Source organism: Hirundo rustica, chromosome 16 (genome assembly GCF_015227805.2).
Source record: "Hirundo rustica isolate bHirRus1 chromosome 16, bHirRus1.pri.v3, whole genome shotgun sequence".
Classification (NCBI taxonomy): domain Eukaryota; kingdom Metazoa; phylum Chordata; class Aves; order Passeriformes; family Hirundinidae; genus Hirundo; species Hirundo rustica.
In genome coordinates this window covers 9,139,872-9,153,282 of record NC_053465.1, presented here as the reverse complement: position 1 = coordinate 9,153,282, position 13,411 = coordinate 9,139,872, and the positions used below count along the sequence as shown (strand labels likewise).

The window sequence follows — 13,411 nt, the reverse complement described above, 5'->3', positions numbered from 1 at the left end:
GACTTTGAGAGACTTCTGAGCAGGTTTTGTCTGTGCTGGCGTTTCATCTGGGGGCTTCTCTTGTATGAGGAGGGCTGGTGCTCTGCATCCCTGCGTGCAGCTTTCTCAGTCTCCACTGGCTGCAGAGAACAGCCACACAGTCAGGGAAAAAGCATTTGGCTGAACATCCCCTCTGCCTGGTTTGCAAGTGAAAATAAAGCTTGTCCAATGGCCAGCTCCACCCAGAGCAGAAAATCAGACCCTTTGGCAGAGTCTTGCTACTGTAATGAAATTGAGCTGTGCTGAGACTGTCAGTCCTTGGAACAGGAAAGATTCCATGGGGGTTCAGAGAGGTTTGGGGATGGATCCATCAAAACTGCTGCTGCTCAGGGTTTTTGGCACTGCCCGGGCACACCCACCACAGCAGAATGCTGCCCCTTGGCTGAGCCCACCCCCAGCACTGATTGCACTTTGTCTCTTCCCTGCAGCACATCCTTCCAGCACTGGAACTCTGTCATCTCGCAGAGCCACGATGAAGCTCCTTCCTGTTGCCTCTCTCTTGCTTCTCCTGACAACACTGGAAGCCAGACCAAAACCTGCAGGTGAGCCCTGGCTGGTGGGGAGTGCATGGAGGGAGGGAAATGAGAACAAAGGGCAGGGGAGCCGTCAGAGGACAGTTTGCTGTGTGACGTGGGGGGAACATGATTCTCTTCTTTGGGAGCATCCCCAGGAGGATGGAGGATCCCTCCAGCAGTGGGACACAAACTTCCTGGCCCTAGCAAGTGGTGGCTCTGGTTCTGCTTGCTCTGGGCACCTTCTCAGCTGTGACACAGCTCTGTCCAGGGCTTGTCACCCTCCAGGCTGTCACCTTGGCAGGAGGTGCAGCTGTGAGGGGAAGCCTCCTCCTTGCTTGACTCTTCAGGTGCAGGGGACAAAGCAAACCCAGAGGTACCAGCCTGTCTCCTCCCAGGATCTAAATCAATTTTAGTTTAAAAGAGTGAATGTACCAAATGGAGAAAGGAGCAGGTCTGTCTCAGAGACCTTCAGGGCAATTGAGATTGGCATCATCCAAAAGGGACTCAAAGTGTTTCCTTATGATTAGGGCCCAATTCTCCCAGGCTTGGGTGCACACAGGCCAAATGAAATATGTCCATTGGCATTTCACTTGCTGAAGACTCTCCCAGTTTGCACTGGAAGTAGCATCCTTATGCTCAAGAGTAGCTCTTTGGCTCAATCTCTGCCAAGCGTGCGCCCTTAGCTTTGCTTTTTACTGTCTTATTTTCTGCCCTTAAAAAAACACCACCACAACAACCCACAGCCAGGGAGTGTCTCCCCAGCCCATTGGCCCTTCTTCCACTCTGCCGCCACCTTCTGTGGATTTACTGGGCAGTGGAAAGGTGCCGGTCTGTGGGGGCTGGCCAAACCCGCTCTCTCCATCCCTCATGAGCAGCCCCCAGCCAGCGGGCAGAGATCCCTCTGCTCCCCGCGGACAGCCACAGGACTGAACCTTCCCTTTGCCTTCTCCTTAGCACTGAAGTGCAGGACGGGTCCCCTGGACATCGTGTTTGTGATCGACAGCTCCCGCAGCGTGCGCCCCTTCGAGTTCGAGACCATGCGGCGCTTCATGATGGACATCATCGGCAACCTGGACGTGGGCCCCAACGCCACTCGCGTGGGGGTGATCCAGTACTCCAGCCAGGTGCAGAACATCTTCTCCCTCAAGACCTTCTTCACGCGGGCCGACATGGAGAGGGCCATCAACGGCATCATCCCGCTGGCCCAGGGCACCATGACGGGGCTGGCCATCCAGTACGCCATGAACGTGGCCTTCACCACGCAGGAGGGCGCGCGCCCTCTGCACAAGAGGATCCCCCGCATCGCCATCATCGTGACCGACGGGCGGCCCCAGGACCGCGTCAGCGAGGTGGCCACGCAGGCGCGGAACGCCGGCATCGAGATCTACGCCGTGGGAATCCAGCGGGCAGACATGAACTCTCTGCGGGCCATGGCCTCCCCGCCGCTGGAGGAGCACGTCTTCCTGGTGGAGTCCTTTGAGCTCATCCAGCAGTTTGCCAAGCAGTTCCAGGACAAGCTTTGCGGTGGGTGAGAGCTGCTGCTGTGGAGTGGTGAGGGGGGTCCTGGTGTCTACTCCTCACCCAGGCCAGGAGGTGACCTTCAGAGGGGTGTTTGGGGTGGCTGCCCATGCCAGAAGCAGGGTAGAAGCAGGGAGGTGCTAGGACAGGGCACCGCACAGCGTCTGTGTGCTGGAAATCCGTGGCTGAGCACTGGGCTGGCAGGGCTGGGGCTGTGTGGGTTGTCACACTGGCTTCTGCTGCAGGGACAGGGCACGTGCCAGAGCCAGGGTCCCCATGTGTCTGGTGTGCCTGTAGCCACTCTGATGCCCGTTCTGTCTTGCAGGGGTGGACATGTGCGTGGAGAGGGAGCACGGCTGCCAGCACAGCTGCATCAGCACCCCTGGCTCCTTCTACTGCGAGTGCAACCCAGGCTACAGGCTCAATGTGGACGGAAAGACCTGTTCTCGTAAAAACCCTTTTTATTTTCTGAACTTTCATAGGGAGCTTGTAGTTACGGGTCCCACGGAGGGAAGCTGGAACACGGCAGAGGATTCAGGGAGGCCAGCAGCAGCCTGGGTGCTCTGTTCACTGGGGCCACTGCCCCCCGGGTCTGTAATGACTGCAGACATTCAGCACTGCTAAATCCTGGCCACCTCTCTGAGATGGGACACTCGTGACTTATGTGGGCACAACCAGCTGCCTGTCAGCTTAGGGGTCCAGGGAGTGAGTACCAGAGGATTCACATCCCAACACCAAAGTGTGCAGTGCTTTTTCCCTGGATTTTAATGCAAAGCCGTGTTAACTGGTCAGGCCACCACACCAGGACTTTGCCTTCTTGTTTCATGGTGCTGGGAGCTGCTTCGAAGCCCTGGAGCAGTGCTGCCCTGCTGCCCCAGGGAGGCTGGCCCAGGAGGGTGACGGGTGTCCTGTTCCCCTGCAGCCATCGATGCGTGCGCAGACGGGAGACACGGCTGTCAGCACCACTGTGTCAGCGTGCGCGGCTCGTACTCGTGCCGCTGCCGGGCAGGTTACTACCTCAGCCAGAACAAGAGGAGCTGCACTAGTAAGTGGCTGTCCCCCTCCCTGTCTCTTCTTCGCTTGTTTCCCATTCCCTCCCTTCTCGCCTTTTCCTTTCTGCCATCGCTCACCTTGTCTCTCCAGTGATTGATTACTGCAGCTTCGGAAACCACAGCTGCCAGCACGAGTGTGTGAGCATCCCCAACGGGCACTACTGCCGCTGCCGCAGCGGCTTCACGCTCCAGCCCGACAGCAAGTCCTGCAGGGGTAGGTGCCAGCGTGCAGGCTGTGTGTATAACACGTGCCTTTCCGTCCTGCCCGGTCCCCAGGGAAGGGCTGTTCCCAGCCCACCCTGAACGGGGATAACCCCATGCCCTCGGCTTGTCTTCCAGCCACCGACCTCTGCAACGGGGTGGATCACGGCTGTGAGTTCAAGTGCGTGAGCACGGAGGGCTCCTACCACTGCGTGTGCCCTGAGGGCCAGCAGCTCCAGGCTGACGGCAAGACGTGCAGCAGTGAGTACTGGGACACAGCCCTTGACATTCTCCTTATCTGCGCTCTGTGCTCCTGGAGAGAGCTCACCTTGAACTGGGCTGGGGGGCTCTGTCCCCACTTGGGACTCTAAGCTAGGCTGGAAGAGGGTGGAGGGCTGGCTGTGGTTGGGAGAGCAACCTGGCTGCCATGGGGATGGATGCTTGTGTCCTCAGAGACATGGCCCAGAAGATGCAACAGCTTTAAGGAAAGGTTCAGGAAAAGAGAAGCCTAGGAAAGGCTTTCACAGGGTGTTGGGGTGCCAGTGGAGGTTTTTGGGCTGAGTTCCCTGGGCACTGGGACTGAGTCTGCTCTCCTTCCCAGCTGCAGTTCCAGGGTGTCCCCACAGTGTCCTGAAGCCTCAGAGCTCAGCCCCAGCTGAGGCTCCTTCTCTCTGACGTGGCCATGGCCAGGCTGCTCCTCTCTAACCTCCCCCTGTGCCCGCAGAGTGTGGAGCTGGGCACGTGGACCTCGTGATGGTGATCGATGGCTCCAAGAGTGTCCGGCCCCAGAACTTTGAGCTGGTGAAGCAGTTTGTGAACCGTATTGTGGACCTGCTGGAGGTGTCCCCCCACGGCACACGGGTGGGACTGGTGCAGTACTCCAGCCGTGTGCGCACCGAGTTCCCCCTCAACAAGTACCACAGCGCGGACGAGATCAAGAAAGCGGTGATGGACGTGGAGTACATGGAGAAAGGCACCATGACAGGCCTTGCCCTCAAGCACATGGTGGAGCACAGCTTCTCTGAGCTGGAAGGTGCCAGGCCTCTCTCCCACAACATCCCCAGAATCGGGCTGGTCTTCACAGATGGGCGCTCCCAGGATGACATCTCCGAATGGGCCAGGAGAGCAAAGGAATCAGGTGTGGGGGGTTTGGGAACCCCGAATTGCAGGGTTTTGGGCACCGGGAGATGGTTCCTCGGGGTGGCTGTCTCAGGGAAAAGCTGCAGCCTCCAGCCTTGGGGAGCTGCATGCCATGGTAGATGTGCTCTGTTGTGGCCATGGGATGCTCTGAGCAGAATCCTTCATGCAGCAGCCTGCACCACCACAGCGCTGCCATGCTCCTGCCTGTCCTTCCCAAATTACTGCCGTGTATTTGGGAAGCCCAGAGAAAATCCTGCATCCTTGGCTTTGCTCGCTCTGGGCTGGGGGCTGCTTGCTGCGGGGCGGCCAGGGCAGCGCTCAGGATCTGTCCGTGCCTCGCAGGGATCGTCATGTTTGCCGTGGGTGTTGGAAAAGCTGTGGAAGAAGAGCTGAGAGAGATCGCCTCCGAGCCAGTGGAGCAGCACTTCTCCTATTCAGCAGACTTCACCACCATGACCCACCTCGTGGAGAACTTCTCCCTGAACATCTGCCCAGGTGGGTGTTCCTGGCCACACCAGGGGATGTGACCCCAAGCCAGGGAAGGCCCTTCTGTCCCCACAGGGCCAGTGGGGTGGCTGTGTGTCTGTGTGTCTGGCACCCTGTGTCACGTACCCCAAGGCTGAGCTGGGCTGGTGTGAGCCCAGGCTGTCTCAGGATCTCTCCAGGCTGTTGTGGATCTCTGGGAGGGTTTTGGAAGAGGAAAAGGTGAAGCTGGGGAAATGAATTAAAAATCAGGAGGCGTTAATACAAAAGTATTAATGTGAGCAACCACTCCCGTGCCATTGCATGGGCAGAATTCAGGAGCGGCACCCTGCCTTGTGGGATGCTCTGAAGGTGGCCTGTGTGCCCTGTTCAGACCTGTGCTTCTGCTGCTGCTGGATGCAGGGTTACTGTGAGGGTCTCCCTGCCCTGGGACAGGCTGGGGCTCCCCAGGGCCCTTGAGACCCCCACAGGGCTGCAGATATGGAGTCTACCTGCCCCCTGCCACCCCAGCTTGAAGGCAAAGTGAAGCTCAGCACTGGCTGTCCTTGGCACGCTGTGACCACGCGTGTGACAGCTCTGTGGGATGCCTGGCAGAGAGCTTGCTGGATCAGCAGGGCAGCCTGACAGACAGCAGAGAGGCTGAAAAAAGAGGGCAAAATGCCGGGGAGAGCTCTGAGCCCCGGTGGGTGGCTGCAGGGACAAGGGACCTGTCTGGGAGCAAGGCAAACCGTGGGGCCACGGTCTGACTGCAGCCAAACCCCCACTGTCACAGAGGAGGGCAAAGGGGAGACGGAGATCCGCAGCCCGTGTGAGTGCGAGGCGCTGGTGCAGTTCCAGACGAACACCGTGGCCATCCTGCAGAGCCTGACCGAGAAAAATATCCTTTGGGGCGATGCCTGGGCTTGCCAGGGCACAGAACGGCTGAGGACAGAGCACACATGGGGGAGGGAGGGTTGGATTAATGGGAGAGGGGAAATTTTAGGCTCTTCTAAGGGGGTGAAGCCCTTTGCCCAGCAGACTCTGGCTCACGCTGTTTCCTTAACACGTCCACTTGCTCAGATGACAGCCAGACTTGAAGACTTGGAAAAGCAGATTGCCAACAAGAAGTGATCCTGGCAGAGGGCTGCCGTGCTCGGCGGGGCACGGGGATGGATGTACAGTAGCTACACGACATTGTTATTGCTAGGTTATCATAAAGCATCAGTGTTTGTTCTTGTATTGCAAAATCCCCAGGGGGGCGTGGACTGTATTTAAAAAATCCTAAAAACACACGAAAAAGGAACTTGAACAAAGCCCCTGCTGCAAAGCCAAGGGGTTCAGTTGTCGTTCCGTGGCAGGTCTGGGATGAGGGGGAGGAACTATGTGGGCAGGCTGGACAGACGTGACACCTGGTGTCCCCCAGAGGGACTGAGGTGGCACAGTCCCCCTGGACCCTGGCAGGCTGATTTGCAAGAGAAAAAACCTACAGTGGTGTCACCCTGAGAGCTTCTGTTGTCTCAGCATCTGCTGCCAAGGGGTGGGGCAAGGACAGCTGGGTGGGGCAGGCAGCACAGGGGGTGCCTGGTGCCCAGCTGGATCCCAATGGGGTGCCCAGGTGGGCTCCCATGGGAGGGTGGGCGGCAGGAATTCTTAGATCCCCTTGCCCTGGTTTGGCAGAATAGTTTGGAAATTGGTATTAATCTTGTTTGGTTTTATAATCACATAGCAAAACGGTAATTATTCTTTCTATCAATCTCTATGTGTGTGTGTATATATATATGTATATTTAATTCTGAGAGCAGGGTAGCGCTATTTTTAAACTCTTGTTTTCTATAAAGGAATTTCTATCGTGACAATAAACACCCTTAAGATTTGTATGACATGTCCCTCTCCTTTCAGCTGGGCTGCAGGGTGACAGAGGTGCCTCTGTGTCAGAAGTGGATTTTGCAGAGGCTCCTGTCCACAGGATCCAGAAATCTTTTGAGAACATCTTTGTTGTGTGGCACCCCAGGGTGCTGCAGGCCCAGCCTCAGCTGGAGGGAGCCAGTGTGGCATGGACACTGCATCCCCATGGGCAGGGTTTGCTTTGGAGCCTGTGCTTGTGGGAGCACAGGGAGCTGAGAGCTGAGCTGGGCACGGACCCACAGCCTGGCCAAGGTGCCCACTGCAGCTGCTCTGGGGTGGGTGCTGAGGCAAAGGGACACCGGGATCTGCTCCTGATGGATCCCTGCAGACTTCACAAAGAACCTCTGCTGACAGCAGGACTCTGCCTGAGGCGCTCTCCATTCTCTTGATTTTATCCCTCAGCAAAGAGCGCATTTAGTTCCTCTCAGGGGACAACACAAAACTCCCCTCTGCTCCCCATGAAGCTGCAGCCCCCACCCCAGGACCCATCCCTGCCTCCAGCTCTGGGGTCCTGAGCACAGGGAGGACCTGAAGCTGCTGGAGGGAGTGCAGAGGAGGCCATGGGGTGCTGCAAGGGCTGGAGCCCCTCTGCTCTGAGGAAACGCTGAAGGAGTTGGGGATGGTCACCCTGGAGAAGAGAGGGCCATGGGGCAGCCATGTAGGGCTTGAAGAGTCCCACAGGAAAGATGGGGACAGAGTGTTTGACAGGATCTGGGGTGGGAGGAGAGGGCGAGGATGGCTTTCCACTGCAGGGGTTGATTTGGGTTAAAAGGAAGCTGGTTTTTACACTGAAGGTGGTGAGGCACAGGCCCTGGCTGTACGTTACCACTGCACAGTATGACACAGCTGAAACCTTCTCCCAGTAAAGTGCACAAAACAACCACTGGCCCTTGTGTTACCCACACTGCACCCTGCTCTGAGAGCAATGCCATCACCCTGCTTGTCACCAGGTCCCTGACACTGTCATCAGTCCTGAAAGGTCCCTGCTGCCTGGATCTTGCACCCTCCCTGCAGGATGCTCACTTTTGTCCCAATGAAGGTACAGTGCCATTCCATGGGGGTGGACACCCCCAACTGCCTGGGGTGGGCTGGGGCTCTGTGGGGATGGGACAGGGACCCCACTCTGAGGTTTTGCTCCCAGTGCAGGCTGTCAGAGACACTGGGGAGGAGATGGAGGTGGGCATTAAGATTGAAATGGAGAAAAACATTGAAGCAGATGTAGATTATGGAGAGGAAGAGATGGAGTTGGATGTGGAGGAGGAGAGGGAGGTGGAAATGGAGGATTATGTTGAAGACATGGAAGTGGATGAGAAAGGTGAGGAGAAGAACATGGTCTTGGGATGAAGACCAACCCCAGCAGCAGGACAGGCAGGTGCTGGCCATGCTCTGCCCACGGGCAGAGGAGGTCCCCTGCTGCCAGGCTGGGCTGGGCTGGGTGGCCCCACTCAGGGACACGGTGCCCAGGGGGTGCCCTGGGTTCTGGTGGCACAAAGACCACCCCCAGCTGCCCTGTGCTTGCTTTGGGCCATGCTTTGTGTGTCATTGCCTGGGGCCCAGCCCTCAGCCCGAGGCAGGCTCAGTGCTGGCAGCAGAGTCCCTCTCTGCCCACGTGTCCCAGCCTGGGGGCACAGGGAACAGCCCTCTGTGCCTGACTGGAGTGACCGTGTCGCTTGCTTTTCTTCCAGGACTGATGGAGATGCCGGACAGGGATGCCACCCTTCTGGATAGATGTAGATTGTTCTTCAGTAGTCTTCTGTATATACACTTTAGAGAGCGTTTTTGTCTTTTGTAGAAATGTTTCATACGTAGTTGCTATATAGGTTCTTATATAAATACATTTTATAGTTGCTGCTACAGGGATTCTTACAATTTAAATACATGGTGTAGTTCACTGTTGTTTCTGCTCTTCTGTAAATAAACAATGTTTATTTTTCACACCTCAGCTCTGTTTCCATTTGCTTTGGGCACAGGCAGCATGTGCAGAGTTGTGGTTTCCTCTTGCTCTGGTTTCTCCGGGCTGGAGATATTTGGGAGTGCTGGGTTGGGGGTACCTGTGCACGGAGCAGGTCCCACTTAAAGGTCTGTTCACACTCGGTATTTGTAGAGGCAGATCCCACAGGGCCCTTTCCCGTGGGATTCCATCGGGGAGCAGGGCCGAGCCTGCGTGGTGCTGCAGAGCCTCATCAATGGCACTTCACTAGGTGGCACCAGACACCAGCGCTGGGACAGCGAGGCCGGGCCGCGGGCACCCCCTTCCCTCTCCCGGGCACCCCGAGCGGCTGGAGCCGGCCCGGGGCTGAGCGGAGCCGTGAGCCGGGGAGGGATGGATGGGTGGGTGGGTGGACAGGGATGGATGGATGGATGGATGGATGGATGGATGGATGGATGGATGGATGGATGGATGGATGGATGGATAATGGATGGGTGGGTGGGTGGGTGGATGGATGGACAGGGATGGATGGATGGATGGACAGAGGGATGGATGGATGGATGGATGGACAGAGGGATGGATGGACAGGGATGGATGGTGGATGGACGGAGGGATGGATGGATGGATGGATGGATGGATGGATGGATGGATGGATGGATGGGTGGATGGATGGACAGGGATGGATGGTGGATGGACGGAGGGATGGATGGATGGATGGATGGATGGGTGGATGGGTGGGTGGATGTGTGGATGGATGGGTGGATGGATGGAGCTCATCATCCAGCTGAAAGCTTTGTATCCCCTGCTGAGGGACTAGGGCTGCTTCACAGGGCACGAGCTGTTCCTGGGGTGCTTTGTGTATCCGGGTAAGGCTGGGGGACCTGGGCTACTGGTCACCTTCCCTTCCCTTCCCTTCCCTTCCCTTCCCTTCCCTTCCCTTCCCTTCCCTTCCCTTCCCTTCCCTTCCCTTCCCTTCCCTTCCCTTCCCTTCCCTTGGAATACAAACTGCAGAGCTTTGCTCTGGCTGGGAAAATGCAGCATCTGCCACAATACCCTCAAACATTGCACAACTGGGGCCTTGCAGCTCTGGAAGGAGGGACAAAAAGTGGTTTTCATGGAGAGGACCGTGGGCCCTGTGGGATGGGGACTGCTCTGAGAGGTGCTGGGGCAATGGGTGCTGCACAGGTAACAGAATGCAACATGAGGACTGCAGGCAATCCTATGCACAGAAATGCTGGGTCCTGGTTATTTCATGGGAGTTTGCAACAAAAAGAATTCACACTTTTCCCCCTGCTATGAATAAAGCATTCTTCTTTAGGTGGATTTCTTTCCCCCTCACTCCCCCAATCTTCTCTTCAGCTTAATCCAAGCCTTGGTCCTTGATCTTTTCTCTTCCCTAGGAGGCACAGGTCCAAGCACCACCTCAGCCAGGTTCTGGCACCAGCTGGGAGCACAGCATTGTCCTCTTCAGCCCCAGCAGCAGCTGAATGGCAATGGATTGCTTAAAAATTAATCCAGTGCTTGTATTTCTCATTAAAAGTGCTACATTGTTGGTGCACGGCCCAAAAAATCTTTTTAGGTTGGCTATATTTTCTGCACATTATTTAATATATGACTTCACAAAGAGCTAAATGCGGCCACAGAATCAACAGGGAAATTGGACAATGATTAACAGATGCCAGGTGAGTTGAAGTCCACTTAACAGGGTTCATTTAAACTTGAGAATGGAAGTCTGAGCAGGAAAGGGCACAGCGAGATGCCCACCATGCCCTGGATGGAAAGTGGCAGCTCCAGGGGCTGGATCAGTGCAGCTCTGGGGGGTTCAGGGGCTGCACAGAGCATGTAGAGGTGATACTGGGCTTTTGCTGCTCTTTGTCCCTGCCTGGTTGTGAGATCAGGCAATGCCCTTTGCAGGACTAGGGGAGGTTGGCTGTGGGAGCCTTCCCCTCCCCAAGCATTCCCAGAGCCTGTTTCCAGGACAGCTTGGACTCCTGCCAGCCCCAGAAGTCCCACAGAAATGTTTCAGGAACCTCTTACACAAGCTGAGTGGGACATTGACCAATTGGTGGGAAATGGAGTAACTTCCCATTGCCCAAGGGAAAGAAAACAGAAAAAGAAAACAGATTTACCTGGAGGCCAGGGCAGGGCTCCAATTTCCTTGGGAGGGGGAAATGGGTAGTGGGACCTTTGCCATCCAAACAAGGAATACAGCCCCTAATCCCTACAGCCATCAAGAGTTCGGACTTAGTCAAGTTGTCCTTGTGCTGCATCACGGCTGGTGACAGGTCTATAAGGAGTGGATTATCCTACCCCAGAGAGGTCAGCCACTTTCTTCCAGCACCAACCTGCTTCCCATATGGCAGAAGTCACCCAGAGAAGATACTGGGGTTCAGGTGACCCCCACAGAGCTTGAGAAAGACTCACCCTTGACTAAGCCAAGCTGTTTTCCCTACACCAGTTTATACTCCCAATGGGGCAGGAGTAAGGAGGATTTGGAGCTGGGGCAAATTACCTCTGGGAAAAAACCTGAAGGATCATCCCTGGGAGGGCACAGGCAGTCTCACGCTGATTTGGATCATGCTGTAAGGTTTGGTTTGCATGACCATTTAACAGACCTTCAGAAGGGAACATGGTCACCACGAGTGTGACCTGAAAAAGGATACCCGGAGAAGACACCTGCCCAGGAGAAAGCAGCTCCACTGCCTCCAGGCTGTCAGGGTGGACAATGCCCTGGCTCATGTCCCCTCGGCTTGTCCCTCAGTCCCAGGTGTGGCTGCAGGGGCCAGTTGTGCAATGGGATAGCTGCTCTTTGAGCAATCCAACAATCACACTTGAACCTTGCGCAAAAGGCTTTTCTGGAAAACACAATGCAACAGGCAGAGGAAAAGGGTACAAACATTGGCGTGTGCCCGGCCCTGCTCCCCACCCCCATCCTCCCCAAGGGTTTAAATGTTGGTGTCCCCCACCTCCCACGCTCGCACCCCTCGGGGACACGGCAGCATGAAGGCGGTGGCCGCCCTCCTCCTGGTGGGGATGCTCATCCTCTGGGCAGAGCTGCCAACAGGTAGGAGATGCCCCGGGATAAGGTACGGGGGGCAAAAGCTCAGGTGCTGGGGAAGAGCCATGTTTACATGAATCCTGGGGAAGGGAGGGGAAGGAAGGGGAGAGGAGAGGGGTGTTTTCCGGGCAGCATCTCCCCAGTGTCCCTCAGCCGCCCCGGAGCAAACCTGTCCCTCCTCCTGCAGGCAGCGCCTGGTCCTGTCCCCCCGTCCGCTTCACCTGCGCTCTGCACAACCCGCGGAACCAGTGCCTCCTCGACCGGCACTGCCCCCGCGGCAAGAAGTGCTGCCGGTCCTTCTGCGGGAGAAAGTGCCTCTCCAAGCCTCCTGCCATCCCCGTCTCCTACGGTAGGAGCTCAGGAACAGCCCCGCCTGCTCCCGGGATGGGATGAGGCGGCTCTGGGCAGGGAGCTGTGTCCAGCTGGGGGTGTCCGGCCGGCCTGGGGGGTGACTTGTGGACAAACACGTGGGATGGGGTGAACACCAGACCCGACCTCTTCCTTTCTCTCCCTTTCCTCAGTGTGAGCTCCGGCTTCCAGGACAGACTGAGGGTCATCTCAGCATTCCCATCCCACCTCAGCTGCAGGATCACTCTGGCAGCTGCTGCACAGTGCTCGGTGCCACTCGCTTCCCCTCTCTGCTCTCCCACCGCTCCTCTATAACAAATAAAAGAGGCTTTTTCCCAAGGGTGTTTGTGATGTGTGAGTCCTTTCCCCACCTCCTCCCTCCTCTCTCCATCCTGGCACACAGTCCCACTGCTGCTTTCACCCTGGAACTTCTGCTGGAGGAAGAGGATGAAAACAGCCTGGCTACACACCTGCAGTGTGGTTAGGGATGGCTTGGGGGCGAAAATCCATCCAGAGGCACACAGCCTCCAGGAGGAGAGAGCAATGGGAAGGGACTGGAACAAAACAAGGCAGGTTGCTTCAGGAAGGCTGGAAGGGCCCTGGAGAGCGGTGTTTCCTCCAGGCCCCTCCCAGCTGGACAGGCCCATGGAGGGGGACTGACCCTGCCTGCCCAGGGGGCACAGAAGGCAGAGCCGCCCTGTGAATACCCTACTTGGGGCACATCTGGAGAGCAGGGGAGGGGGTTACACAGACCCTAACCCCAAGAGGTGCTGAGCCCCTCACTGAACCTGAGCTGGTGGGGAAAATTCAGCTGAAGAATCTTGCCTGGGAAAGCCTCAAACCAGGGCGATAAAATCATGGATCCGAGGGGTTCTTGTAATTTTTGTACAGCTGACTGCTGGGGACAAAGATTCAGGAAACGCCAAGAATCATCAGCAGAAGAGAGTGTGTGCAGCCTGAGGGAGCTGCTGGCCTCTGTGCAGAGGCAGAACCAGGCACTGCCACTACCCACTGCAGGGGCAGAGCATCACCCAGCCTAACACCCCAATAGGGCCTGCAGCCGCCCCAGCTCATTGCTGACGCCAGGCTTGCTGTTCTCAGCAACCAGTCCAGCCCAGACTGGGGGGGAGCTTGGTCCATGTGCTCACACCGAGGGAACAGGGGAGCTGCTGCTGTGTAAGAGCTGAGCTAATGATCCCCACGGCCAGGCACCAGCAAAGCAGCCTGGAGAGCAGCACCAGCT

At 56.8% G+C, this 13,411-nt stretch overlaps 2 protein-coding genes across 2 annotated transcripts; both read left to right on the top strand.

The window, feature by feature from the left end:
* Nucleotides 1-472: 472 nt before the first annotated feature.
* Nucleotides 473-6,801, top strand: MATN4 (matrilin 4). The gene is made up of 10 exons (XM_058422716.1): nucleotides 473-581; nucleotides 1,509-2,078; nucleotides 2,398-2,520; nucleotides 2,995-3,117; nucleotides 3,216-3,338; nucleotides 3,464-3,586; nucleotides 4,050-4,463; nucleotides 4,808-4,960; nucleotides 5,721-5,825; nucleotides 6,000-6,801. The coding sequence occupies exons 1-10, from the start codon at nucleotides 512-514 to the stop codon at nucleotides 6,056-6,058; spliced, it is 1,863 nt and encodes a 620-aa protein (XP_058278699.1). The 5' UTR covers nucleotides 473-511; the 3' UTR covers nucleotides 6,059-6,801.
* A 4,899-nt stretch (nucleotides 6,802-11,700) lies between these two features.
* Nucleotides 11,701-12,481, top strand: LOC120759922 (waprin-Enh1-like). Its single transcript, XM_040079642.1, has 3 exons — nucleotides 11,701-11,826; nucleotides 12,008-12,169; nucleotides 12,342-12,481. Exons 1-3 carry the CDS (start codon nucleotides 11,712-11,714, stop codon nucleotides 12,344-12,346), a joined length of 282 nt encoding a protein of 93 aa, XP_039935576.1. The 5' UTR covers nucleotides 11,701-11,711; the 3' UTR covers nucleotides 12,347-12,481.
* The last annotated feature ends 930 nt before the right edge of the window (nucleotides 12,482-13,411 follow it).